The sequence below is a fragment of the Pseudorasbora parva genome, chromosome 12 (genome assembly GCF_024679245.1).
Source record: "Pseudorasbora parva isolate DD20220531a chromosome 12, ASM2467924v1, whole genome shotgun sequence".
Lineage (NCBI taxonomy): Eukaryota > Metazoa > Chordata > Actinopteri > Cypriniformes > Gobionidae > Pseudorasbora > Pseudorasbora parva.
The window spans coordinates 11375021-11400482 of NC_090183.1; the positions used below are offsets into that span (position 1 = coordinate 11375021).

General features: G+C 37.4%; 1 protein-coding gene across 1 annotated transcript; it reads right to left on the minus strand.

Moving 5' to 3' along the window:
- cyp27a2 (cytochrome P450 family 27 subfamily A member 2) lies at positions 1 to 24329 on the minus strand. The gene is made up of 9 exons (XM_067459076.1): positions 23938 to 24329; positions 20747 to 20937; positions 17412 to 17611; positions 17117 to 17314; positions 13933 to 14096; positions 7970 to 8136; positions 4188 to 4269; positions 3865 to 4071; positions 1 to 1747 (listed from the first exon to the last, which is right to left on the minus strand). Exons 1-9 carry the CDS (start codon positions 24178 to 24180, stop codon positions 1631 to 1633), a joined length of 1569 nt encoding a protein of 522 aa, XP_067315177.1. The 5' UTR covers positions 24181 to 24329; the 3' UTR covers positions 1 to 1630.
- Positions 24330 to 25462: the final 1133 nt, after the last annotated feature.

The window sequence follows — 25462 nt, forward strand, 5'->3', positions numbered from 1 at the left end:
TTCAGTTTTAACAAAGCCATTTATTTCAATTATTATTTATTTTTTAGCAAGCAGTGTATGGGGATGACAGAAAAAGCTTTTTAAAATGAGCATATAAAAATGCTCTAAAGATTATGTATCACTTGCTTTTATTTGCTGTAATATTTATATTACAGGTTACACACAATAATAAAATATTGATATTTTATTTTTAAATATGGTTTAAAAAAACCTCTCAAGCCCTTATTGAACAATGGTATTATCATTGTATTTCCCCCTCCTGTTAAAAAAAAGTATAATAATAAAGTGTCTGACCTTGAGAATGTCAAAGTCTAGTACACTTCAGAAGGAATACATGCTTTACAACACAAGCTTGCACATGTAAAATGTAATGTACTACAGATACGTGACATAAATCATGTCATTCGGTTGCTCAAGAGTTTTGCACTCACCCCAGTGGCTTCAGAAGCGGATATGAACTCTTGAGCAACAGACCCACCCGGCCCACATGCTGGACTAGAATTACTGTACTAGATGCATTATTAGTGTAACCGAGACACTAAAATTGCACTTATCTACATTTGGTCTATTCAGTGTTATTAGTATCACTGCGAAACTATGCGTTTTTATTATCTTGAATTAGTTTATATTATTTTACATTTCAGTTAAAAATTTTCTCTCTGTTTTGTTGTTGACATTGTATCAGAAGCTAGGTTAAAGACCTGAACTTCTGGAAAGGGGGGTGGGGAGCAGCAGCTCATTTGCATTTAAAGGGACACACAAAAATGGCGCTGTAATAAATTATCAAGGGGGTATTTTGAGCTGAAACTTTACAGGCACATTCTGAGGACACCAGATAATTATATTACTTTTATAGATATAATATATCTTGGGAAAAGGGGCATAATATATCCCCTTTAAATTAAACTCAAAACAAATCTTTATTCTTTTTTTAAGTGCTCACGGAAGATATTGGTTTTCAGCCGCCTTTTGAAGGTTGTCAAGGATTCTGCATTCAGGATGAAGGCTTCTGGAAGGAATGTGGACTCGTAGGAGTGAGTGGAAGTAGGAGGGTGCTGAGGCAGTTGTGGATCTGTAAGCAGGCATCAACACCTTGAACTTGATTCAAGCAACAAGTGGTAGCCAGTTCAGAGAGATGAAGAGAGTTGTGACGTGGGCCCTCTTGGGCTCACTGAAGACGAGATGTGCCGCAGCATTCTGAATCATTTGTAGAGGTTTGACTGCACATGATGGAAGTTCAGCCAGAAGAGCATTGCAGTAATCTAGCCAAAAAATGACCAGGGCCTGGAACAGAAAAAAGGCCTGATCTTCCTGATGTTGTGCAGCACAAACCTGCATGACAGTCCATCTTTGAATTGTGCTCTTTAAAGTTCAGCTGGTCAACGAAGGTTACTCCAAGATTTCTGACAGACGATGCAAATATCTCAGCTGTAAATATCTTGTTTTTTAGCTCAGTTGATATTTATTTTGAATGCGTGCCTACTTCAACCTTCTACCCTAGATTACCACACACAGCATTTCACAGAAACAGGTTTGTGGGTAGAGACCATCGGGCATTTAAGGCAAAATGATTTGAATTAGGAGTACTCATTTTGATTAGAAAAAGAGATTCATAGGAGATGGCTGGTGTTCAAGCTCGAGGGATGAACTGCAGGTTAATGGGTTTGGAGGGAATGAGCAGCGTTCGGGTTTTGGGCTGCACCGATGGGGACCCCTCCTTTGTTCTGACCTCGTAATGTTGCATCAGCTGTGGGGGAAAAGGGTCCAGGGTTAAATTAGGCAAGAATGGACCGAATGTAGATATATGAGGTAGATATGACCTAAAATCCTCAATTAATTGAACACTTTACCTCAATTACAATCATTTTTTTAAAATTGCTGTTATAGTTCACATGCAAAGTACTGTAAATATGCTTGACAATTAAAGGTAGGGTTTTTTTTTTCTAAATAAATCAGCACCGTGATAGTACATTTATATGATGCATTAATGAAAGAGAGATTGCGTGTGTGAATTAATCATACCGTCTGAAGCGGTGCGATATATGTAATTATTTTAAAAGTAAAACAATATATGCTATAACTTATGAGTTTCTAAGCTACTTTAGTGATGAATCACAGCAGGACAGAGTTGACAAAGAGTTTCTGTGCCTCTCTGCGCACATGATCTACTGTCTGAGGCCCCATTTACACTGCATGATTCAACTGACCCAATTCCCATTTTTTCCTCTCATGTGGCACAGATCGGATGTGAACGTGTAAGCAGGAAAAAAATGGATTCAGGCCTCAATCATATGTAGTAATAAACCCGATATAAATTGGATACGTGCATTTGCATCTGCCATAAGCGGTCAAATCGGTTATTCCCCAGTAAAGGGAAGTTGTACGTCATTGAAAAAGTGACAGAGGCGACTGACGTCAACTCATGTGGACACTTAACTGCGATCAAGAGCTCTCCTCTTTCTTTCTCCGCCTTACAAGAGAAATGTTTTGCTGACCTTTAAAGATGTGTGGAAAAGAGCAGAAAGCAAAACATTGAATAATCATTTTGTCTGCGTCCATTGCATATCGCGCCGTTTTACTTCATTTTCCGGTTAAGAACATCTTGGGCTGTTTCGCCAGTGTACAGTGTAAATGTAAATATCGGATAATGGGTTGCTTTTTAAAAGATGATAATCACAACAACAAAAATCAGTCACCAAATCGGAAATGCGCATCAAGACCTGCAGTGTAAACGCAGCCTATGAGTGTTTGTGTGTCAGCACATTAGTTCAATATGATGTTACAGACCCGATGGTGTAAAATTGCTTGAATGTTCAAACTGGCAAGCCTTAAAGGCTGTACAATAATTTTACCAAGCGATGAGAATAGTTTTTGTGTGCAAAAAAAATCTAAATAATGACTTTATCCGTCAAGTTATTGTCTTCCGTGTAGGTCTCGGACGTGAACTCACGCTATAGCGGCGCTCCTCCTCTTCCGGGTCATGTATTCGCTATGATTCGAACGGTGGAGCTGCGTCAAATTCTCGCGCATGCGTCAAGTTCACGTCAATAACTTGGTGGATAAAGTCGTTATTTTGATGTTAGTGCGCATAAAAACTATTTTCGTCGCTTCGTAAAATTATTGTACAGCCACTGTAGTGAGATGGACTTTGTATCGATGTGTTTAGCGCCTTTATGGGTCTTGTGAGTGGGTCAGTGGGAATGTACTGAATCCCAATGGAGGCCTTTCTGAAGCCTTTCTCAGCCATCAGCTTTTGACAAAAATATCTTCATTTGTGTTCTGAAGATGAACGAAGATCTTACGGGTGTCCAATGACATGAGGGTGAGTAATTAATTTTTATTAATTTTTTATTAATTAATAATCCATTTTTGGGTGAACTAACCCTTTAAAAACCGAAATTACCAACATAGGAAGGTTCTGAATTTTGGTTTCAATTACTTTCCAATTAATCGTCCAGCCCTAGTATGCGGAGACTGAAGATTAAATCCAACTTAAAATAAGATATTAAGTGAAAAGTTTGAAGGTACTCCAGTTTGTTATAAACATTTAAACCGTGAGTGTTATAAACATTTCATGATAGTAAATGTAACAGGGTTTTTTGCTCAAGCTAAAATGCTTAAACATTGAATTTTTTCCTGAGATAAACGTTATGTGACATTGTTTAAAACTTGAGATGAAAAGTAATCAAACAGAAAGCTTATTGCGATTATTGGATACCAGACGCACTAATGTGAAGTTAATTGATAATGAATTGATATTTTCATCCCAGCCCTACATAGCAAAATTGTTCTTGCTCTAAAATAATATTTTGACTAATGGGCGTGAAATTGACACTGGAGATAATGTGAAAGTGTCATACTTACTCTACACAAAGCAAAGTACATCTCCAGCTCAGCTACCCTCTTCCCAACACAGGCTCGCACACCAACCCCAAACGGGACTGAACTGTAGGGGTGATGCTGAGAGCGAGACGGGCTGCCCCTCAGCCAGCGGTCTGGAACAAAATGCTCCGGATCAGGGAAATTATTCTCATCGTGACTAACAGCGTAATGACAGAGATGGAACTGTGTCTGTGAGGAGAAAGAGGGAAAAAACACACAAAGACTGGAGTTATTAGATTGTTAACTAGATGGAGATATTTAATGAGAGATTGAATATTTTGGGCTGTGTGCGTATGTGCAAGTACCTTTTTAGGGAACCAATAATTATCCACAATTACTTCCGAATCCACTGTCAGACGTCCATTACCAGGGACAACAGGATACATTCTATGATAAAAATGCATCATATTGTGAGAAATTAAATATGTAACTTAGTATCCTATAATTAAAGTTTATTTTTAACATGGTCACTGAACATTTCAGTGCAACCGGAAAAGTGTTAGCAGCACATTTACAGGTAGACTGTGCAATTTCTTCTCTTCTGTGTCAGTTTCCTACGCTGTATACGTCCGGGGCTTCATAAACTTTAAATTAAATGGTGATATCATATACACTATATTGCCAAAAGTATTAGGACAGGCCTTTAAATCACTTCCATGGCCAAAGGTGTATACAATCAAGTACCTATGCAGAAGCTTCTACAAACATTTGTGAAAGAATGCGTCACTCTCAGGAGCTCAGTGAATTCAAGTGTGGTACCGTGATAGGTTGCCTCATATCACGTGCAATAATTCCTTTCCTCACTACTATATATCCCACAGTCAACTGTTAATGGTATGATAATAAAAAAAAGTGGAAGTCATTTTTGGACTATTTCATGCTCCCACCTTTGTGGCAAAAGTTTGGAGATGGCCCCTTCCTGTTCCAACAAGACTGCGCACCAGTGCACATATCAAGTTCCATTAAGTCGTGTGCTTCATTCCACTCCACTATTAGACAAGCACTTGCAAACTTCCCAAAGCATTTCCCCTCGGGGGAATCCCCGCCGCCATTTTGAAGTGCGTTCCACTTCGTGAAGTAGACAAGTGAAGTTTATATGGACAGACCCTTGCTCCCTCTATTTTGACAGAGACTTCATATGTACACTTTAGGCAGCTTCATATACCAAAATGCAACACGATTGTGACATCACCGCATATTGCGTTTAATTTACCCCGCCACAAAAAACAACTCTATGATATTTTAAAGGGGTGATGAATTGAGAAATCAACTTTTCCTTGAGCTTTTGATATATAAAAGGTCATGGTAATATAAGAATATCCTCTAAGTTTCAGAGCTGAAAACTTCCTTGTTAGTCAAAGAAAAGCTTTTATAGACACCAGGCCCCGCAAACGATCTTGTGCTTCATTCTTACGTAATAGCGCTATGAAACACACCTCTACAGCACGTCTAATCCAGTAGCCTCGCCCACCGACTCATGGAGTGCTAGCTAGCCAACAACAATAAACATGCCGAGGAAGATAGCAAGATATCGCGCTATTCCTGGTTGTTAAAGAACACAGTCGCTGCAAAAGCTTACTTTGGATCCTAATATTAAGAATGAGTGGTTGAACTTTATTTTTAATGAAGTTCCAGCTCATGTGGGGAAGGCATATTCACTTAATTTCACTGCAGGAAACGTTTGTAAACAAATCTCCGGTCGATGCTGGATTTTAATCCGACAGGAACGGTGCAACACACTTATGTGAGTAAAACGTGTTTTTATATGTAATAGTAATGCATTGTTATAGACCGTTTTGCTTATGTGTGCGTGTCTAACAGAGCATACCTTTAGCACGGTAGACTCAGACACGTGCCAGTTCATGACAACTGTAATTATTTTTAAAAGCATTTAAAACAACCCAAACACACCTATATACATATATAATGCTGCATTAAACAATTTCGTACAAGAAGAAAAAAAATCACTCCATAGTGGATTCCAAGTGATCAAGGGCTTAGGACGTTCCAGTTCAGTCCACTGCAAAGGTTCGGCCAGTAGTGGGCACTTATGAAACGTAAGCAATGACGCACATTGGAGGGAAGTTAGCGAGTGAAGGCAGGGCATAATAAAAACTAACTGGAATGCAGCAATGGATGAGTGATTTTTGTGTGGGGAAGATTAGCCAGCCTGCACAGTCCTGACCTCAACCCGACAGAACATCTTTGGGATGAATTAGAGCAAAGACTGCAAGCCAGTTCATCAGTGCCTGACCTCACAAATGTGCTTCTAGAAGAATGGTCAAATATTCCCATAAACACACTCCTAAACCTTGTTGAAAGCCTTTGAAGTTGAAATATCTAAAACTTCATATTAAACCCTACGCAATAAGAATGGGATGTCATTACATTTCTTGTGCATGTAAAGTGAAAGATTGGATTCTGGAGTCCACTGCCGCTTCAATATACCTGTAAATATCCTAATTAAATTCATAATCAATGCCTTAATTAATATTTAACCTCCTATATTATTCTAATGATTTTTTCTTATTCTTTCCAGTTATGGTTTTACTTAATCAAAAGAATCACTGATTGTTTGTTCTTCCTTTATCTTTTCTAAAGTGTGTATTTGGTATTTGAGTGGTGACTGAGGGTTTGGCCTAGAGATGTGTGATGTGTCGTTAAACACTTGAAAGCAACAAGGTGTTGTGTGTTTGGATTTTGGAGGTATCACACACCCCTAGCATGAAATCTGATTTTGTCTTTCATTTAATTTATTACATTTTATATTTCCTTTTACTGAAACACTAAAGAGTCAAGATGAATAATGTTGCCTATACCATTGTATGTACTCTCACTGAGAGAAAGCACGTTATCAGTGTGTTTTAGGGAACTTTCTGGTTAGAACTGGAGCTTAATCAGCTCTAACCTTGGATAGACTGTGTATCTTTGTATGTGCGCAGTATTCTGTTACAGATCAGTGTTGGAGGTGGATTACGGGCATCCTAAGAGATGGGTGGACTTGTTGTTCTGGGAAGGCTGACGCCTGCTCCAGACCTGGAAGGTTACACCGACCTGATTCTGGGGTGAAAGGTGATTAACTGACAATGTGTGGACTGTGGACATTTACCATGACTGTGCATTTTCTCTGAGCCAATCAGAATCATCCCCCTTGCAGTAATGATGTAAATAGACCTTGAAAACAGTGTAACTGTTGGGAGAATATGGGCAGAGAGGGAGCGTGGCCTATGAACTGGCTTCTGAGAAAAAACTGCAAACTATTCTTTAGTAAATGTTTCTTTAATTAATTGCACTCCTGACTCTTGGTCTTCATTTTTCACTACTGGTCTTGGTTCATAAACAGTAAACCCCTAACAAAAGGCAGACATCCCAAAACTTATGGCAATATAGTGCATTTTACCTTTATATTATAGATTCAAGTGCAACGATAACATATCACTATTTTTAACGACACTTTTAAAATCATATGCTTACAACTGCAGCTACATACCATAACCAATCCAGGACAGAATTCTTCTAGAAATCTCTCTAGAAGGCATCTTTCCCAGATAAACATTCCTTGTACCAAAGTGGAAACGCAATTCTCATTCCAGCTCTGCTATCCAACTGCTTTAGGGCTGTATTTCAGTGCTGTAAATTTGGATACGGGCTGTTAATTCTTTCTCTAGCAGAACTTTTGAAAAAAGTTGCCAGCCACCACTAGCATATTTGATAATTTTTACAAAAGTTTCATGGCCCAAAATATTTTTGTTGCATGAATATCTGAACAAGCAATATATCAGAAGCAAAAACAGACCCTCTGCTCTTACACAAAAAAAAGACATTTTATTATAGCCTAATGATATCCAAGATCATTGCTAGTTCATTGTTTCTCCAGAAGAAGTCTCTGTGATTAATCACTGCCGAGATTAATGATGTTAGTTGGACTGCTTAAATAAGAGCTGAGCAAAGGCGTTCTTCAGTTATTGTGATTGTTGTGCACAGCATAAACTGTGTAGAGCAAACACCCCTATGAATATGCATGAACAATAAATTACTGTTTCCTAATAAAAGTGTTTGGGGTTGGCCTATTGCGTATTTCCCCCACCTGAGAGTTTCTTTGATGACAGCCTTCATGTAGGGCATCCTGGTCAGGTGTTCTGCGTTCGGCTGCTCTTTATTAGGACAAACAGATGTGATCTCCTTATAGAGGCGGTTCTGTGCCTCTGCGTCACGTGCAAGGTGGTACAAGGTCCATGATAGTGTGTTAGACGTCTGTCAAGGACAAAGAAAAAAGGCTTCAAATATCTTATCAAATAAAGTATTCATAGAGCTCAGCTGATGTTATGATAAAGACATCTGATTAGCAAAGTTAATTATGCCCTGAGGTTGAGGGGGAGGGGCTAGTGCTCTTTACAATATACCGTTTTCAACTAAAAACTGAATTTATGTTATCCATTTTGGGAGTTAATTTGCACAAAAACATAATTTTGAGGGCCTTAAATTGCAAACTTTTGTAAATGTATTTCAAAGTGCAAGTTTTTGAAAACTATACCGTTATAGTCTCTGTGTAAACTACAAAAACATATCTTGTGAATGCCTATCACAAGTTCAGTCTGCAAAAATAGTGCACAATGTACTGTATAAAAATGAAGGAATTTTCTGAATTGTTTTTTTTACAGGTGCTTTACCTGTATTTTGAATTACACGTTGCATTAGTTTTAGGGGTTAACATAAACTTTCGTAAAATTACTAGATAATGTACTGGCAGAAAATTACCAGTACATTTTCCGTTTTTATTTTTTACAGTGTAGGCATGCATTTTTCTTTTAAAATTCTCTCAAAGTGAGATCACCAACTACTGGTCTGGCCTGGCATGCATAATACAGCGTTTTTAATCCGTTTTGAAAGGAGATCATTTTGTCAAAGCTGTCGTCTGTGTGCAAAAAAAAACACAAAAGGACAAAAAGCTTCTATTTATAGAACATCAGTCATGTAAACATACCTAAATCCTCATCTGTGAGTCAAGAATTCAGCAAAGAATGCTAGAAAGTGGGTTAACCTGTCTGTTGCTAAAAGTGGGACAACATTTTTCTGATTGCTCTGGAAATGTGATAAAGAGTAGCCTTGACAGACCTTGACACAGAGATTATGAACATAGTACAGCATGTTAAAGGTCATTATTGTATCAGTTAGGGATGGGCAGGATGGTCAACACGTTCTGGTTGTAAAACTTTAGTGGAACAGGTTCATGTTAATGTGATGAATTACACTAGTGGTTACTCAGCAAGGTCACCTGTGTGAGCTCACCTTGACCGCAACTGATTAAAAGTATCTAGAAAGATAGGTCCTAAAAGTGAAGTTTGTGTTTGCAAATGCTTGAATACCACTAAGCAATCTGAGTCTGGTCAGGTGGACCTTAATCATTCAGGGCTTTCCTTTCTCAGACAAACCACCTTATTGTAGTAGTGTACTTATTTCTTAACAGTATATTTTTAAGAACTTTATTTGCAGATATTATCATTTAAATTACATAAAGGAGCAGGGTTTAAACTGTATTATAATTGTGTGGACACGAAGAAAAATGGAATTGGAGTGATCCTGAAGGAGGAGTTTGTGAAGAATGTTCTGGAGGTAAAGAGAGTGTCAGATAGGTTGATGAGTCTGAAGCTGGATATTGAAGGTGTGATGTTGAATGTTGTTAGTGCCTATGCTCCACAAGTAGGATTTAAGCAAGATGAGAGACAGATTCTGGAGTGAGTTGGAGGAAGTGATGCAGACTGTTCCCAGAGGTGAGAGGGTAGTGATAGGGGCAGATTTGAATGGACATGTTGGGGAAGAGAATAGTGGGGACGAGGAAGTATTCTGAAAAGTATGGAGATGGCTGTGGTGAACATGTACTTTCAGAAGAGGCAGCAATGCAATGTACATGTATGCAAGGTTAGATAGTAAGGAAGGTGAGAGGGATGTGTATCAGTTGGCAAGGCAGAGGGATAGAGATGGAAAGGATGTGCAGCAGGTTAGACTAGAGTGATTAAAGATAGAGATGGAAATATTTTAACAGGTGAATGAGCAGGTGACAGTTGGCAAGGCAGAGGGCTAGAGATGGAAAGGATGTGCAGCAGGTTAGAGTGATTAAAGCTAGAGATAGAAATGTTGAACAGGTGAATGAACAGGTGACAGGAGGGTGAGGGAAAGATGGAAAAAGTACTTTGAGGAACTGATGAATGAGAAAAATGACAGGGAGAGAAGAGTTGTAGAGGCAGATATTGTTGACCAGGAAGTAGAAAGTATTAGCAAGGGTGAAGTTAGGAGAGCTTTGAAGAGGATGAAGAGAGGAAAGGCAGTTGGTCCTGATGACATACCAGTGGAGATATGGAAGTGTCTAAGAGAGATGGCGGTAGAGTTTTTAACTAGGTCGTTCAACGAGGTTTTAGAGGGTGAGAGGATGCCTGAGGAATGGAGGAGAAGTGTTTTGGTGCCGATTTTTAAGACGAAGGGAGATTTGCAGAGTTGGGAGAAGGGAGAAATGCAGAGTTGTGGAAACTACAGGGGTATTAAGCTGATGAGCCATACAATGAAGTTGTGGGAAAGAGTAGTGGAAGCAAGGCTAAGGGGAGAAGTGGACATTTGTGAGCAGCAGTATGGTTTCATGCCAAGAGAGACAAAGAACTACAGATGCATTATTTGCATTGAGATTGTTAATGGAGAAGTATAGAGGGTCAGAAAGAGCTGCACTGTGTCTTTGTAGATTTAGAGAACGCATAAGGTGGTAAGGTGTGCCGTAGGTGAGACAGAGGACTTCACGGTGAAGGTGGGACTGCATCAAGGATCGCCTCTGAGCCCCTTCTTGTTTGCAGTGTGATGGACAGGCTGACAGATGAGGTCAGACAGGAATCTCCATGGACTATGATGTTTGCAGATGACATTGTTATCTGTAGTGAGAGCAGGGAGCAGGTGGAGGAAAGTCTAGAGAGGTGGAGGTTTGCTCTGGAGAGAAGAGGAATGAAGGTTAGTCGCAGCAAGACAGAATACACTTGTGTGAATGAGAGAGAAACAAGTGGAACAGTGAGGTTACAGGGAGAAGAGGTAAAGAAGGTGCAGGATTTTAAGTACTTAGGGTCAACAGTCCAGAGCAATGGGGAGTGTGGAAAAGAGGTGAAGAAGCGTGTGCAGGCAGGTTGGAATGGGTGGAGAAAAGTGTCAGGTCTGTTGTGTGATAAAAGTGTACCAGCAAGAATGAAAGGAAAGGTGTACAGGACAGTAGTGAGACCAGCGATGTTGTATGGTTTGGAGACAGTTGCACTGAGGAAAAGACAGGAGGAAGAGCTAGAGGTAGCAGAGCTGAAGATGTTGAGGTTCTCTTTGGGAGTGACGAGGATGGATGGGATCAGGAATGAGTACATCAGAGGGACAGCAAAGGTTATGGTAACCAGAACTAACTTCTTGTTATTAAGTTCAAGTTTTGATGTGGTTACCTTAAATAGTTTTCATGTGTGTTATGTAAATTATTTTGTGGGTTGCCAATGTATAGCACTTTGGCTAACGTTGTTATTTTTAGAAGGGCTTTATAAATAAATTAGATTTAGATTGAGATAAATACATTGTTACTGTACTTTAATTTCCCTGTTACATGTTTTATTGTGTTTAGAAATGGGTAGGTTTAGGGCAGGAGTGGGGTCAGTTGATTCAAAATATACAATTGACTTTATATTAACTATTTTTCAATTAAATAAATGTTATTAAATAAACTATATTTTAGTTTAGTAATATTTATTAGATATTTTGAGGGGATCTTTTGGTACTAAATACTATTTGTGCAATAACTATGATCCAATAATGACCACATATTTTTCTTCTAATATTTATATTATTAAGGATAAAATAGAGAATTTCTAATGCAAAGAAGCAAATCAGTTATTTTGTGTCCGGAAAAATAATACATTTCATTTATAATGGCATTACCCACAAAGTGCCTGTATGGCTCTTTAATAAATAATAGTCTAGTTGCTTAAAGTATTGCAGATCATAACTGCTTACTTATTTGTAGGTTTTACATTTGAATACATGTCAGACATGGTCAAATACTACATTTCTTTAAATGTGAAATTTTAAAATGTTAATAACATTGAAACAACACTCTAAAGTTTAGATCATTGCATACAAAAAAGAACTTTATCTTAAATTATTTCCATAATAAGCACTCTTTGTTAAAGTATGCTGATGTGTACTTGCAAGGGAAGTATCGCCTAGGGGTGCACTAATGTTGAACTTCTGGAATCATTATAGGGGTGATGAATTGGGAAATTACCTTTCCCTTGAGCTTTTGATATATAAAAGGTAATTGTAATATGCCCTGAAAACTAAAGCTGAAAACTTCCTTGTTAGTCAAAGAAAAACTTTTGTTGGCAGCTAGCTCATCAAACACATCTGAGATCTGCGAATTTGCTTCCCTGTGACGTCAGAGAGCAGCGAAACGCCACCTCAACAGAAGAAGAAGAACAACGCCTAAAGCCCTATTTGCATGGGATTAGTATTATCTGGGCATCTCTGGTGATTTGTAATAATTGCAGAGAATGTCTGTGATCTTAATCCTGTGTGACTCAGCCATGTCTGTAATTTGTAAAGTAAAAATTCCCTTTGTTTCCTGTGCGCATTTCTATCTTTATCTTCCACGAAGAATGGAGGCTGTTTTCATAATGCGTATCGTTATGAATTCCCGTGCGGCTGCACGGATTATACTTTCACTTTATTGTGAGAACCAATTTGGGAGCAAATTGCTTGAATGGGGTGTTTAAAATTAATATCAATGGGCGCTTTTACATTTAGCTTTGAAACTGAATCTTCCGCCGTATGTTGTCAGCTTCTCACTCGTGATGAATGAAATCTGACTCCTGCAGCTGGTCTGTGCTCAGTTCAGTTTTTAATTGTAGTGTCTGTTCCCTAATGGAACTAAATTATTGTTATTACTATAAAACAATCAAAAAGATATTGATACATATGACTGTTTATGATTTCATAAAGCTTTATCTATAATGAAAAAAACATACAAGTCTTGACATCATATCCAGGAGTCATTAAATTCAAGTAAATCACAGGCTTTGCTTCTCCCGTGCCATGCAAAATTCAGATGTGGGGGAGTAATTTCTAAATCACAGAGGTCCATAGAATAGATAATACTTATCCCGGTGTGTATAGGGCTTAATTCTGTAGCCCCACCTACCGATTCACGCATGACATGTAACATAAATAACACAGGCCTACATGGTACTAAACCGGATCTAGCTGATAAGCAATAAACATGTTGTGGAAGATTGCAAAATAGTGTGCAGTGCCTGGCTATGAAAGAACAGTTGCTGCACAAGCTTCCTTCAGATTCCAATTTTAGGAATGCGGTTAGAATAGCTCTCTCGCTACTGATAATGTGTACGTGTGTGTGTGTGTGTGTGTGTGTGTGTGTGTGTGTGTGTGTGTGTGTGTGATGTGTATTAGTCATGCGTGGTTCGTAGTTATATCCACCAATCGGGCGGGCCAAGTAATACAAAATAGCATTCCAAGTGGGTGGATGAGAGAGAAATCATTGTTTGAAAAAAAAACATTTTGTGAGCTCTGTGGTTGAATCAGTTTGTTTCCACATTGGCCGTTTTCAAAGAAATTCCCCATGTCCAGTAAGAGCAGTGGCTTTTTACTTCCAAGTCTTCAATTTGGCACACCCATAAAAACCAGGATAGAAAATAGTGTATAACTATTTTTAATGTAAAAACCATGTGAACGTTATATGTTGACCTCAGACAACAGTATAACATCTTTTTTTAAACCCAGTTCATGACCTCTTTAAGTTTCATGTAAGTTTGTGCCTATATGTTTGTCTCTTGTTCCTTTCTTTCAGGAACATATACACTCACTTAACACAACAACTGAACCAGTTGTGCAGGACATTGTTACTGTAACGTAATTAAATGCTAAATAATAAATTCTCTTCTGAAAAAAACGTATGACTAATAGCAAATCATCTTGTTTAATGTAATTCCTCTCCTTTCTGGTTCCAGATGAAAACAAACATGTTCTTACTGTATCCACGCCTCCCAGCAGAAGTTCAGTGAGGCTGATGTACACTTCTCCTAAGCTGAGTTTATTGCTGGACAACAGGTAGGTGAGATACATGCCCTCCACTTCCTCTCCACGCTCAAGCTGATCATGTATCTCCTTCACCTTCTTATCAATCAGATGTCGGGCTGGACAAAAGTACAACAGACACAGACAAAAAGGGTAGTCAGTTATGCTGTTGTTTCAAAATCTGATTTATGTCCAGCAACTCATAATAGGGGTTGCATAGAAAATGGAAAAATATATACATACATTGAGGAAAATAAGTATTTGAACAACCTGCTATCTTGCAAGTTCTCCCACTTGGAAATTATGGAGGAGTCTGAAATTGTCATCGTAGGTGCATGTCCACTGTGAGACATAATCAAAAAAAATCCAGAAATCACAATATATGATTTTTTTAAAACTATTTATTTGTATAATACAGCTGTAAATAAGTATTCGAACACCTGTCTATCAGCTAGAATTCTGACCCTCAAAGTCCTGTTAGTCTGCCTTTAAAATGTCCACCTCCACTCCATTTATTATCCTAAATTAGATGCACCTGTTTGAGGTCGTTAGCTGCATAAAGACACCTGTCCACCTCATACAATCAGTAAGAATCCAACTACTAACATGGCCAAGACCAAAGAGCTGTCCAAAGACACTAGAGACAAAATTGTATATCTCCACAAGGCTGGAAAGGGCAATGGGGAAATTGCCAAGCAGCTTGGTGAAAAAAGGTCCACTGTTGGAGCAATCATTAGAAAATGGAAGAAGCTAAACATGACTGTCATTCTCCCTCAGACTGGGGCTGCATGCAAGATCTCACCTCGTGGGGTCTCAATGATCCTAAGAAAGGTGAGAAATCAGCCCCGAACTACACGGGGGGAGCTGGTCAATGACCTGAAAAGAGCTGGGACCACAGTTTCCAAGGTTACTGTTGGTAATACACTGAGCTGTCATGGTTTGAAATCATGCATGGCACGGAAGGTTCCCCTGCTTAAACCAGCACATGTCCAGGCCCGTCTTAAGTTTGCCAATGACCATTTGTATGATTCAGAGGAGTCATGGGAGAAAGTCATGTGGTCAGATGAGACCCAAATAGAACTTTTTGGTCATAATTCCACTAAACGTTTTTGGAGGAAGAAGAATGATGAGTACCATCCCAAGAACACCAGCCCTTCTGTGAAGCATGGTAGCATCATGCCTTGGGGGTGTTTTTCTGCACATGGGACAGGGTGACTGCACTGTATTAAGGAGAGGATGACCGGGCCTTGTATTGCAAGATTTTGGGGAACAACGTCCTTCCCTCAATTAGAGCATTTAAGATAGGTTCAAAACTGGGTTTTCCAATATGACACTGACCCGAAGCACACAGCCAGGAAAACCAAGGAGTGGCTCTGTAAGAGGCATATCAAGGTTCTGGCGTGGCCTAGCCGGGCTCCAGACCTAAACCCAAGAGAGAGTCTTTGGAGGGAGCTCAAACTCTGTGTTTCTAAGCGACAGGCCAGAAACCTGACTGATCTAGAGAAGATCTGTGTGGAGGAGTGGGCCAAAATCCCTCCTGCAGTGTGTGCAAACCTGGTGAAAAACTACAGGAAACGTTTGACCTCTGTAATTGCAAACAAAGGCTACTGTACCAAATATTAACATTGAATTTCCCAGGTGTTCAAATACTTGTCTACAGCTGTATCATACAAATAAATAGTGTAAAAAATCATACATTGTGATTTCTGCATTTTTTTTTTAGATTATGTCTCACAGTGGACATGCACCTACGATGACAATTTCAGACCCATCCATGATTTCTAAGTGGAAGAACTTGCAAAATAGCAGGGTGTTCAACTACTTATTTTCCTCACTGTACAAAACGACAGTAACTACAGTACTAATACACACACACACACGTAAATACGTATACATACATATACATACGTATGTATATGTATGTATATGTATATATAAAAACAACTGTTTATATAAAAACACTTGATAGCAACAAGGTTTGGATTTTAGATGTATCACACACCCTTAACATGCCAGAAGTGCAGAAACAGTGTTTGTCACTTAGACCGGCTTCCAGATATGACATATGGATTTGTCTTTAATTTAATTTAATTTAATTTAATTTAATTTAATTTAATTTAATTTAATTTAATTTAATTTAATTTAATTTAATTTAATTTAATTTAATTTAATTTAATTTAATTTAATTTAATTTAATTTAATTTAATTCCTTTTACCGAAACACTAAAGAGTCAAGATGAATAATATTGCCTGTACTACTGTATATACTCTCACTAAGAGAAAGCACATGTTATCAGTGTGTTTTAAGGAACATTCTGGTTAGAACTGGAGCTTAATCAGCTCCAACCTTGGATAGACCGTCTATCTTTGTATGTGCGCAGTATTCTGTTACAGATCAGTGTTGGAGGTGGATTACGGGCATCCTAAGAGATGGGTGGACTTGTTGTTCTGGGCAAGCTGGCGCATTCTCACATTATCACAGTTCATTTGCTATAGTTTAGAAAATGGTAATAAAATATGACAAGAACTTCAACTCCATAATGTCAGATAACTTTGATAGAAAGGTATAATAGGTTACAAATCAACCAATCAACTGTCATATTTAAGTACAAAATTAGATAATTTAGGTCGACCAATGACCAAGCTGTGTCTGTTAAAAATATTATTGTATCATCACAACAATGTATAAAATATTATTGGATGGTTGAATGGAGTTTTGGCTAATAAATAACCAATATTAAATATACATAATAAAATATAATAAAAAACACTTAAATAAAATGTATAGTTTTAAATGCTAGGCATCGCAACTTTATGATTGAAATTTTAAATGACTAGTTAGATAACTGCAATCTAATCTAAATGTAAAAATCTACACACCCCTGTTAAAAACAGCTAGATTTTGTGTAGGTGAAAAATTAAACAAAAGATACATTTTATCAGTTTTTGAAAGTATATCCAAATTTTTCAGTTGCATTGCATAGGTTGTATTTTTTCCATTAAACATGGAAATACGATGATACGATTTATCTTTGGTCCATTTTTCACAAAAAACAGCTGGTGTGTTAACAGGTGTGTAGACTTTTTATATACACTGTATATTGTCCATCCCTAAGGCAGACATTGAACTTTTGCATACCTACGTCATACAAGTCATCCCAAGCCTGGACAAACCGTTTCCAGAACGGAAAGATGTGACGGGTCCAGCGAGGGAAAAAAAGAACTGTCTCCGAGAGTGCCAACATGTCATTAACGGCAGATATAAACCGCAGAGTTTCTGTGGGGATTTCCTCCTGTAAACAGCCTAATCTTGTTTCGAACAGGATTGAGGAAATTCCTGAACAGTGAGAAAGACAAAAAACTATGCTGCTGTTTGCTCATATGTCACTGTGAATAGCTGCAGGAGATTATGAAGAATTTACATCCATACAAACCCTCAAAGCCAAATTTGTAGAGCTCAGAGGCGAGGTCATTGACAGTGACCTGGTCTTCACTGCGCAGACGCAGGAGTTCCACACGCTGAAGGAGATCGGACACAACCTCGTGAATTATGGGTGAATATGCTGTTACTTCCTTCAGTTTAAGCATCTTAGGGTTCAGAGCACTACGAATGCGATACCACTCAGGACCTGTGCTGAAATACATACAAAAAAGTTATTTTTAAAAAGGTGTTGAATTGAGAGATCAACTTCCCCTTGAGCTTTTGATATATAAAAGGTCATAGTAATATAAGATTATCCTGTAAGTTTCAGAGCTGAGAACTTCCTTGTCAGTCAAAGAAAAGCTTTTATAGACACCAGGCCCAGAAAACGATTGTATGCCGCATCTTGACGTCGTCAAGTGATGAAACACACCTCTACAGAATAATAAGCACGTCTAATTCAGTAGCCCCACCCATGACTCATGGAGCTGTTTGGATCGCGCTAGCCAGCAGTAATAAACATGCCAACGAAGATAGCAAGATATTGTGGAAGAACAGTCACTGCATAAGCTTCCTTCAGATCCTAATATTAGGAATGTGTGATACATTAATTTTTAATGAAGTTCCAGCTGACATGGGGAAGACATGTACGCGTTTTTGCTATCGCTTTATTTAACTGCGGAATCATTAGTAAACAAGTCTCTGGTCGAGCTGGATTTGCAGACATTTTGAGATTTAACCACAATGATGCCTTCTATATTGAATCTGACAAGAATGTGCAACACACTTATGTGAGTAAAATTTATTTTTTTATATGTAATAGTAGTCCCAGGGCTGTGTGTTTTCCAGACGGGCTACTAAAACGTATATGCCCGTCAGCAGGCCGGTAAATCTCAAATAATTAAATAATATTCTTTTGTCTTGATCTGGACGTGAGCGCACATGTGTGTGTGGTTCACGCTTACATACACCAATCAGGCGGGCCAAGTAATAAAAAAATAAAATAAAAAATGCCACTTTCAAAACAATCCCTCCATCATGTGAACTGACAGGGGAGCTGAAGCTCATTAAATGTGCAAATTTTATCAGATCCTAGCCGTTGGCGTTTACTTCCAAGTCTCCAGTGCGTCACGCCCATCAAAACCCAGCCTTCAGGAGAGAGCCTCAAAACCAGTGTGGAAAATAGCCTATTACTTTTTTAATTATGTTTTATGAATTATGTATTATGTTTTTGAATGTAAATAACACACAAATGTCATTAGTTGACCTCAGACAACAGTATAATTTTTTTTAAAGCCAGTTCATGACACCTTTAAATATAAACCGAATTTAGGAATTCCTAACACCTTTAGGAATATGCCGTCATTCAGAAGTTAGGGGTTGGCAACATTTTAAAAATGTTTTTGAAAGAAGTCTCACAAAAGCTGCTTTTATTGGATCAAAAATACAGTCAAAATGTTGTGAAATTTTATTACAATGTAAATGAACTGTTTCGATATATTTTAAATCCTGTGATGCAAAGCTGAATTTTGAGCATCATTACTCTAGTCTTCAGTGTCACATGATCCTTCAGAAATCATGCTGAATTGCTGCCCAATAAATATTTTTTATTATCAGTGTTGAAAACAATTGTGCTGCTTCACTTGTCTTGAAAATAGGCTCATTTTCCAACTCCCCTAGAGTTAAAAAGTTGAGTTTTACCGTTTTTGAATCTGGCAGTAGCACTTTTATCATAATTCATTGAATCTGATAAGACTGTTAGCATCTCGTTCAAATTACCAAAAGTTTCAGTATTTTTCCTATTTAAAACTTGACTCTTCTGTAGTTACAATGTGTAGTAAGACTGACGGAAAATTAAAAGTTGCTATTTTCTAGACCGATATGGCTAGGAACTATACGCTCTCATTCCTATGTAACGATCAAAGAACTTTGCTGCTGCAGCATGGGTGCAGTGGCGCAATAATATTACAGAGCGCCTACTATTTACTGCAATACATTTCATATTGAATATAATTTAATACTTTCATTAAAAATGTGGTATTGTAAATGTGGTCATTATTTACTTGAGTACAAAGTTTTTTTTTAAAAGTACTTCACTTTTAATGTAATTAGGTATTGAAGGTAAGAAAACAACAACTTTTATTTATGAAATGTAGTGCAGTAAAAAGTATGACATTATATATTATGATTTGGAATGCAGTGAAGTAGACGTTTTCCCAAGGAAAACATTGATAAAGTATATACTTGAAAAAATTTAAAAATTAGCCTGACAAGCCAGACCCACATCAAGATGTTTGGTCTGGAAACCGAGGGGCACGATAAACGGTTGTCTTTCAAACTGCCTCTGCATGGCGTGCACACAATTGGATATCGCTACAACCAACCAGAGCAACGAAGGTGAAGCAGAGCTTGTTGATAGATTAAAATTTCGACATATCCGGTCGGCAAAACTCCGAACACATCTTCCCTTCTTAAGAATGACTTCAGTGCCGTTCTTTGTTCTTTTCTCAGAGAAAAGCTTAACTCCAAGTCTTCCAGAGTCACGGTCAAAGCTGATTTGAAAGACCGCCGTTCACCAGCTTCTGTGTTTAGTAGAAGCACGCGCAACTCGGCCATCATTATATTAAGCCCCGCCCACCGAATCTATACACAATGTGATTGGCCCGACAAGTAAATTGAGAGTTGCTAGACGACACTCACAGCAAATTAGATTTGCTGCCGCTAGGGTGCGTCTAGATTTCTAGGCTAAGTAAAAATAGTAGAGAGTAAAAATAAGTTTCCTTTCCTTTAATATTTTTGTGGAAACTGATTAAAATTGTGATTTTTTCTCTCTTCAGGATTCTTTGATAGAAAAGTTAAGAACAACAACATTAATTTGAAATAAAACTTTTAAATGGTAGTGTAGTTCACCCCCAAAAATCAAACTTATTTTTCTCATAGTTTACTATTATTGTCATTCCAAACTCTTATGATCTACTTTCATGGAACAGAAAAGGTGAATTTTTTAAGAGTATTCTGGCCATTTGTTTCCATTTAATGTAGGAATGACAAAACATTTCAAAAGCCATAAAAGAGCTTTTTGCAAGGAAAAAAAACTAATTTTATTTTGTTAATCTTGAGATCCACTCTTCATGAGAGTCATTGTTTTGGGTCAGATCTTTTCATTGAATCATTTGATACAGTACACAATAGTGCTTTGAACGGTTTGTTCATTGTATTTTGTACTATTTGGCACACAGAGATAGAAGTATTGTGTAGCTTGGACAATGTGGTGCATGGTGTTTTTTCATTTTTTTAATCTCAAAAGCTCCATTCTCCATCTGTATTCCATGAAAAAAATGTACTTACTCTACATGAATTCCATATGCTTGTCCTCTCATGTCTCTGTATTCCTTCCAGTGAGGCAAATCAGTACGCACTGGGTACCGGCCCTCCTGTCGGATCACCTGAGCAATCAGTTCTGCCGTCGCCACATTTACAACATCAAACGGCCCAAAGCGTGAGCGCCAGATTGGACCATACAGGCGCTTGTGCTCCACCTGCATTATAAAATGTGTTTGTAAATTGTCAATTATTTATCATACACATTTAGATATTTAGCTATAGATAATACAGGGGCAATCCTCCTGAAGTAATCAAAGGTTAAATAAATACTGTGTGAGGCATATCATTATTATAATTTTTTTTCTTCAAATAAAAGTTTCTTCTGGTGTTGAAAAAAAACCTGTTATATGAGCTCATTTAAAAAGTATAATTCATACACCTGGAAAAGTCCTGTAAATTATTTATTTATTTAAACTGCAAGGGAATTTTAATAATGAATAGGCTATACATTTAACAAAAAATATTTTAAATTAATAAACTGACAAACAATTCTGGATCCCTGAAATTTAATATACAGAAACTAGGAGTGTCAGGCCAAATATTGTATACAATGGAGTGCCTTATAGTCAAAAAGGTTGAGAACCACTGGTTTACTGTGTCAGGACAGTTAGTAAGTGCGTCATTAATAGGAAGATTTCACACACACACAAAACAGCCTCACATAGTAACAATAGCTCTATCCATGGTGTGTGGATCATTGTGTCAACCAATAGCAGGCAAGGGGAATGTCTGAAAACATTTTAAAAATTACATTTATTTTAGCCTTTTCTTTGCTACTTTACCTTTAAAGGGTTCACCCAAAACGAAAATTCAGTCATCATGATATAAAAAAATAAAAATCATCCTAATTTTTTTTTCTAAACACAAGACATTGGGCCCTATTTTAACGATCTAAGTGCATGGCACAGGTGCACTTAGGACCAGGGGCGTTTCTAGGATTTTCATTTTAGGGGGGCTCAGCCCCCAGTGAGGGTAGGCCTGAAGAAAAAAATTGTAACACTATTTAGTTTAGGGTCCAAATTGCGCTATTAACTAATAGCTTGCAAACATGCATACCCAGAAGATTTTGGCAGTTTATCATTACTTATTATTTTTTTCTCTGTTTTTATCTTGCCCTGTCTCTTCATAACGCTGAGCTTTGACTGGTATAGTTTTTTCCGTTTTTGTCAGTCAATAAAGTAAACATATGGTTTACATATTAACATCCTGATATTTATATGTTTCATGAATAATTTTATTAGACACGTTAATTTACTGTTTATTAAAGTTTATTTTAAGTTGATTAAATTCACAATATGAACACATTCATTACTAATGCCCAATACAGGCTGAAAAAAGCTGAGTTATTTTGCATTTTTGCATGGGGCGCATATGCTCTTTAAAGGGTTACTTCAGTGATTAGTATATGGCTTTCTATCAGTAGAAACCCTGGTATATATTCAAATTATCGGGTTTAACTTCCAAATTAATTCCTATTAAAAGTTAAGCTTCCAAAGGCATGAACTGAAAACGCGCCAGACTGAACATGCGCTGTGAATGTATATGCCGCGAGCGCAGTCGCGATTAGGCCTACCTCAGCTCTCATCACGAGAGCTCATTCATGACTATCTGACTCCTGCAGCGTTTGAGCTGTGACACTCCCTCGGCGGCTAAATCACATTATATTGAACAAGCACATTCAGTTTTTAATTGTATTGTTTGTTCTCTAACTGATTTTCAGTAGCAGTGGCTCTGGCTCTGGGAGTGGCCTCACATGGCAGTAAAGCATTCTAGGAATTGTTGTCTTTCATCCCCATGAGACAAAAATACACTTTCTGTCTTTTCTCATTATAGAAAGTTCATTATAGCACCAAATTCAAAAATAATTTCACATTTCTAAATCCTATGGGCCGCACTCAGATTATTTTTGCTGTTTACATTGGCTGCCACACAGAGATAAGTGGTTTCTCTGAAACCATTTCAATGATTTGTATCTGGTAGGAGGAACATTTTTTCCATGCCATGGAATTCAGAAAACGAGATACAGTAACTCTGTACAGTGCACTTTTGTTTGACTAATTGTTTGTTTGACTATTAAATGTGCCCAGACATCTGACATATAAAATGTCATCTTTATGGCAAGCTGTTTTAACTTCCATTCCCTAAAACTCATTTTATGTTACTACCATCTTTTTAAATTCCAAGTAAGTGATCCAGACTATAGTAGTACTTATTTATTTGCAACTAGACCCTATTTCAATAGTGCTTACTATTTAATAAAATGTTACTCTGATCTAGAAAATACTAGAAAGTACTTTTGTTTATGCCTTATATGTATATACCTGTACTTAACTGTTCAAATGGTTACAATTCCTGATTTGCTTAGACTAAAGTAATAGATATTTGTTTGTAGTATACTTTTTTTTAATTAATTTAATAAACGATTTAACAAATCCTGACTAATTTGTTGGCATTTTGTGAATATGAAGTAAATATCTAATTATTAAAAAAAAAACTTATTAGATTGTTACATTTTTAAATACTCATCATCACACAAGTAGGCCTTCTTAAAATCTTAAACCTAATTAAAATCAGATTACGTAATGCAGATCACATATACCAGTTACTACTACCCAGCAATGTTAACAGGTGATTTCTTGCACAGAAGGCAGCCCATTAAATTATTAAGTAGCCTACATGGCGAAGTAACTGCTCACTTTTAGATTAGGCTACTTAGTGGCCAAATATAAATAGCCATACGTGTCACAGTTTGTTTTAAGGAAGAATACGTTAAAAGGGCTTTCCATTATGTCTTCACATTATAGGCTTATGTCAGCATCAGGATTTCCTGAGTCTCTAAAGTCAAACATTTCTGACAATATAGAACAATATGTAACACGAATAAACTAAAGAATTGTTTTATCTATCGTGTGGACAGGTCTGCAAAGAACTGTTGTTAATGAGTTGTTAACGTAACGAAATTATTCCTTGAGTCATTAGTTCCTGACATGCACAAATGTTTATCAATGTCTCAACATTTTGCTTTGTAGCCTATTGTTTCATATATGTTCATATCATAGACACCCAAACACCCCCAAATTTAGTTCACATTAACTACTGCCAATTCGAAACAAAATGCTTAAAGGGTTTGCATTTAAAAATAATAATTGTTTTACCTGCATTGCATGACTTTTATCAGCGTATCCTTTAACGAAGAGCCAGTACGCAGTTGTAGCCAGACTGGGTCCCGGTAGATCGTCTATGGTTTTCCATTTTCCCGTCACCACTGTTGCGCTCTGCAGGTCTACGTCACCTGTTTGAGACTTAAGGGTTCGCACTATTAATTCCTGAAATGGCGCGTATTTTCTACCTATATTAGCTGCGATACGATCAGCTTTTACTAGCGCAGAAGACAACATGTTTGACGTGCGTCACACAGAGGATCTAAAGCTGGAACGCATACTGGCACAGTTCATGTCAAATACTGGGCGGGTTTAGCTGTGGCTCAAAACCTAGTTTGCTGCCTACCTAGGCGACTTCTTGCAACCCTGCCGCGTTAAAAGCATATAGCGTGGTTGAACATAGGCGCGATATCCAAGTAGGTAGTTCACTAGGTTGAGTCGCAACCCCGGATCACGCACAATGTACGGAGTTTGGCACAATGTAACGTTAACGGTCAATAATAAGGAAAAGTATAGCGTTTTGGCGGTTACAGTTTACCCTAATATGCTAGGTTTTTTTTTCTCACGGCTTAAAGAACAACACTTACCGTTTTAAGTTCGGGGTTACTACGTTTAAAATTACGATTAAATATACATATGGGACCCAGTAATAGACTTTTGTCCACTGTAGTGGACGTTATATTTTAGTGAGTTTCTGTGACATCATACACGTCACAGTTTTGAGTCAGGATGTCCTTTATAGAGCACATTCAGGGCTTTACACAGATACCAAATGTTTGGAGGTTTCACCAGGACAACAACAACTTGGTCTTTAAAATTGGCTGACATGACAATTTAAATCTGATTATTTTTCAAATTATTTGTTATAAAGCAACATCTCAGGAAAATGCTTTGGGGTTTCTAATCAAAATATGACTTTGTTACACAATTACAAATATGAAATACATTCATATTTTGTTATAAACACCTTTTTGTTACATTCGTAAATGTCCACTGTAGAGGACACCAGGACTTAAATCATGTTTATCAGGCATTTTGGAGACAAGTAAATAGGGAAATAAATTACATATCAATATTCCTATGAAATATTACATATTATTATGAAAATGTTGCCAATTATTACTCCCATTACACTTCTTTTTTTCCCATTACATGTTGCACCAACAACACAATAATATGCTAATTAGATGCAGTGTATCGATACATTGTGTTGAATGGGAAAATCCAAGTATGGCCATTACCCACATATTGCATAAAGATGGTATGTCAAAGCATTCAGTTATATATTTTATAACATAGCTCAGAATCATCTTTAAAAAAAGCTTGTTTTAAAAAAAATCCTGAAACTTAAAAATGTATTCGTAAATTAAAAATAAATCCCATTGCTTTTGCCTATACATGCAATTTCATTTCATAATTCTTTTTTTAACAACCGAGTCAACTACAGAGGACATATCATAACACATGAATAGCCTACAATATTTTTTTTTTCTTATGCTCTAAACAATCTAATGACATG

Bases quoted from the DNA above. Each gene is read 5' to 3' on its own strand.
- cyp27a2 (XM_067459076.1), bottom strand. From the start codon at position 24,180: ATGTTGTCTTCTGCGCTAGTAAAAGCTGATCGTATCGCAGCTAATATA. The intron at 20,938-23,937 runs GTAAAACAATTA...TTTATAATGCAG, and splicing joins ATAAAAGTCATGCAATGCAG to GTGGAGCACAAGCGCCTGTA. The intron at 14,097-17,116 runs GTATGCAAAAGT...ACTTTTGTCCAG, and splicing joins GGATGACTTGTATGACGTAG to CCCGACATCTGATTGATAAG.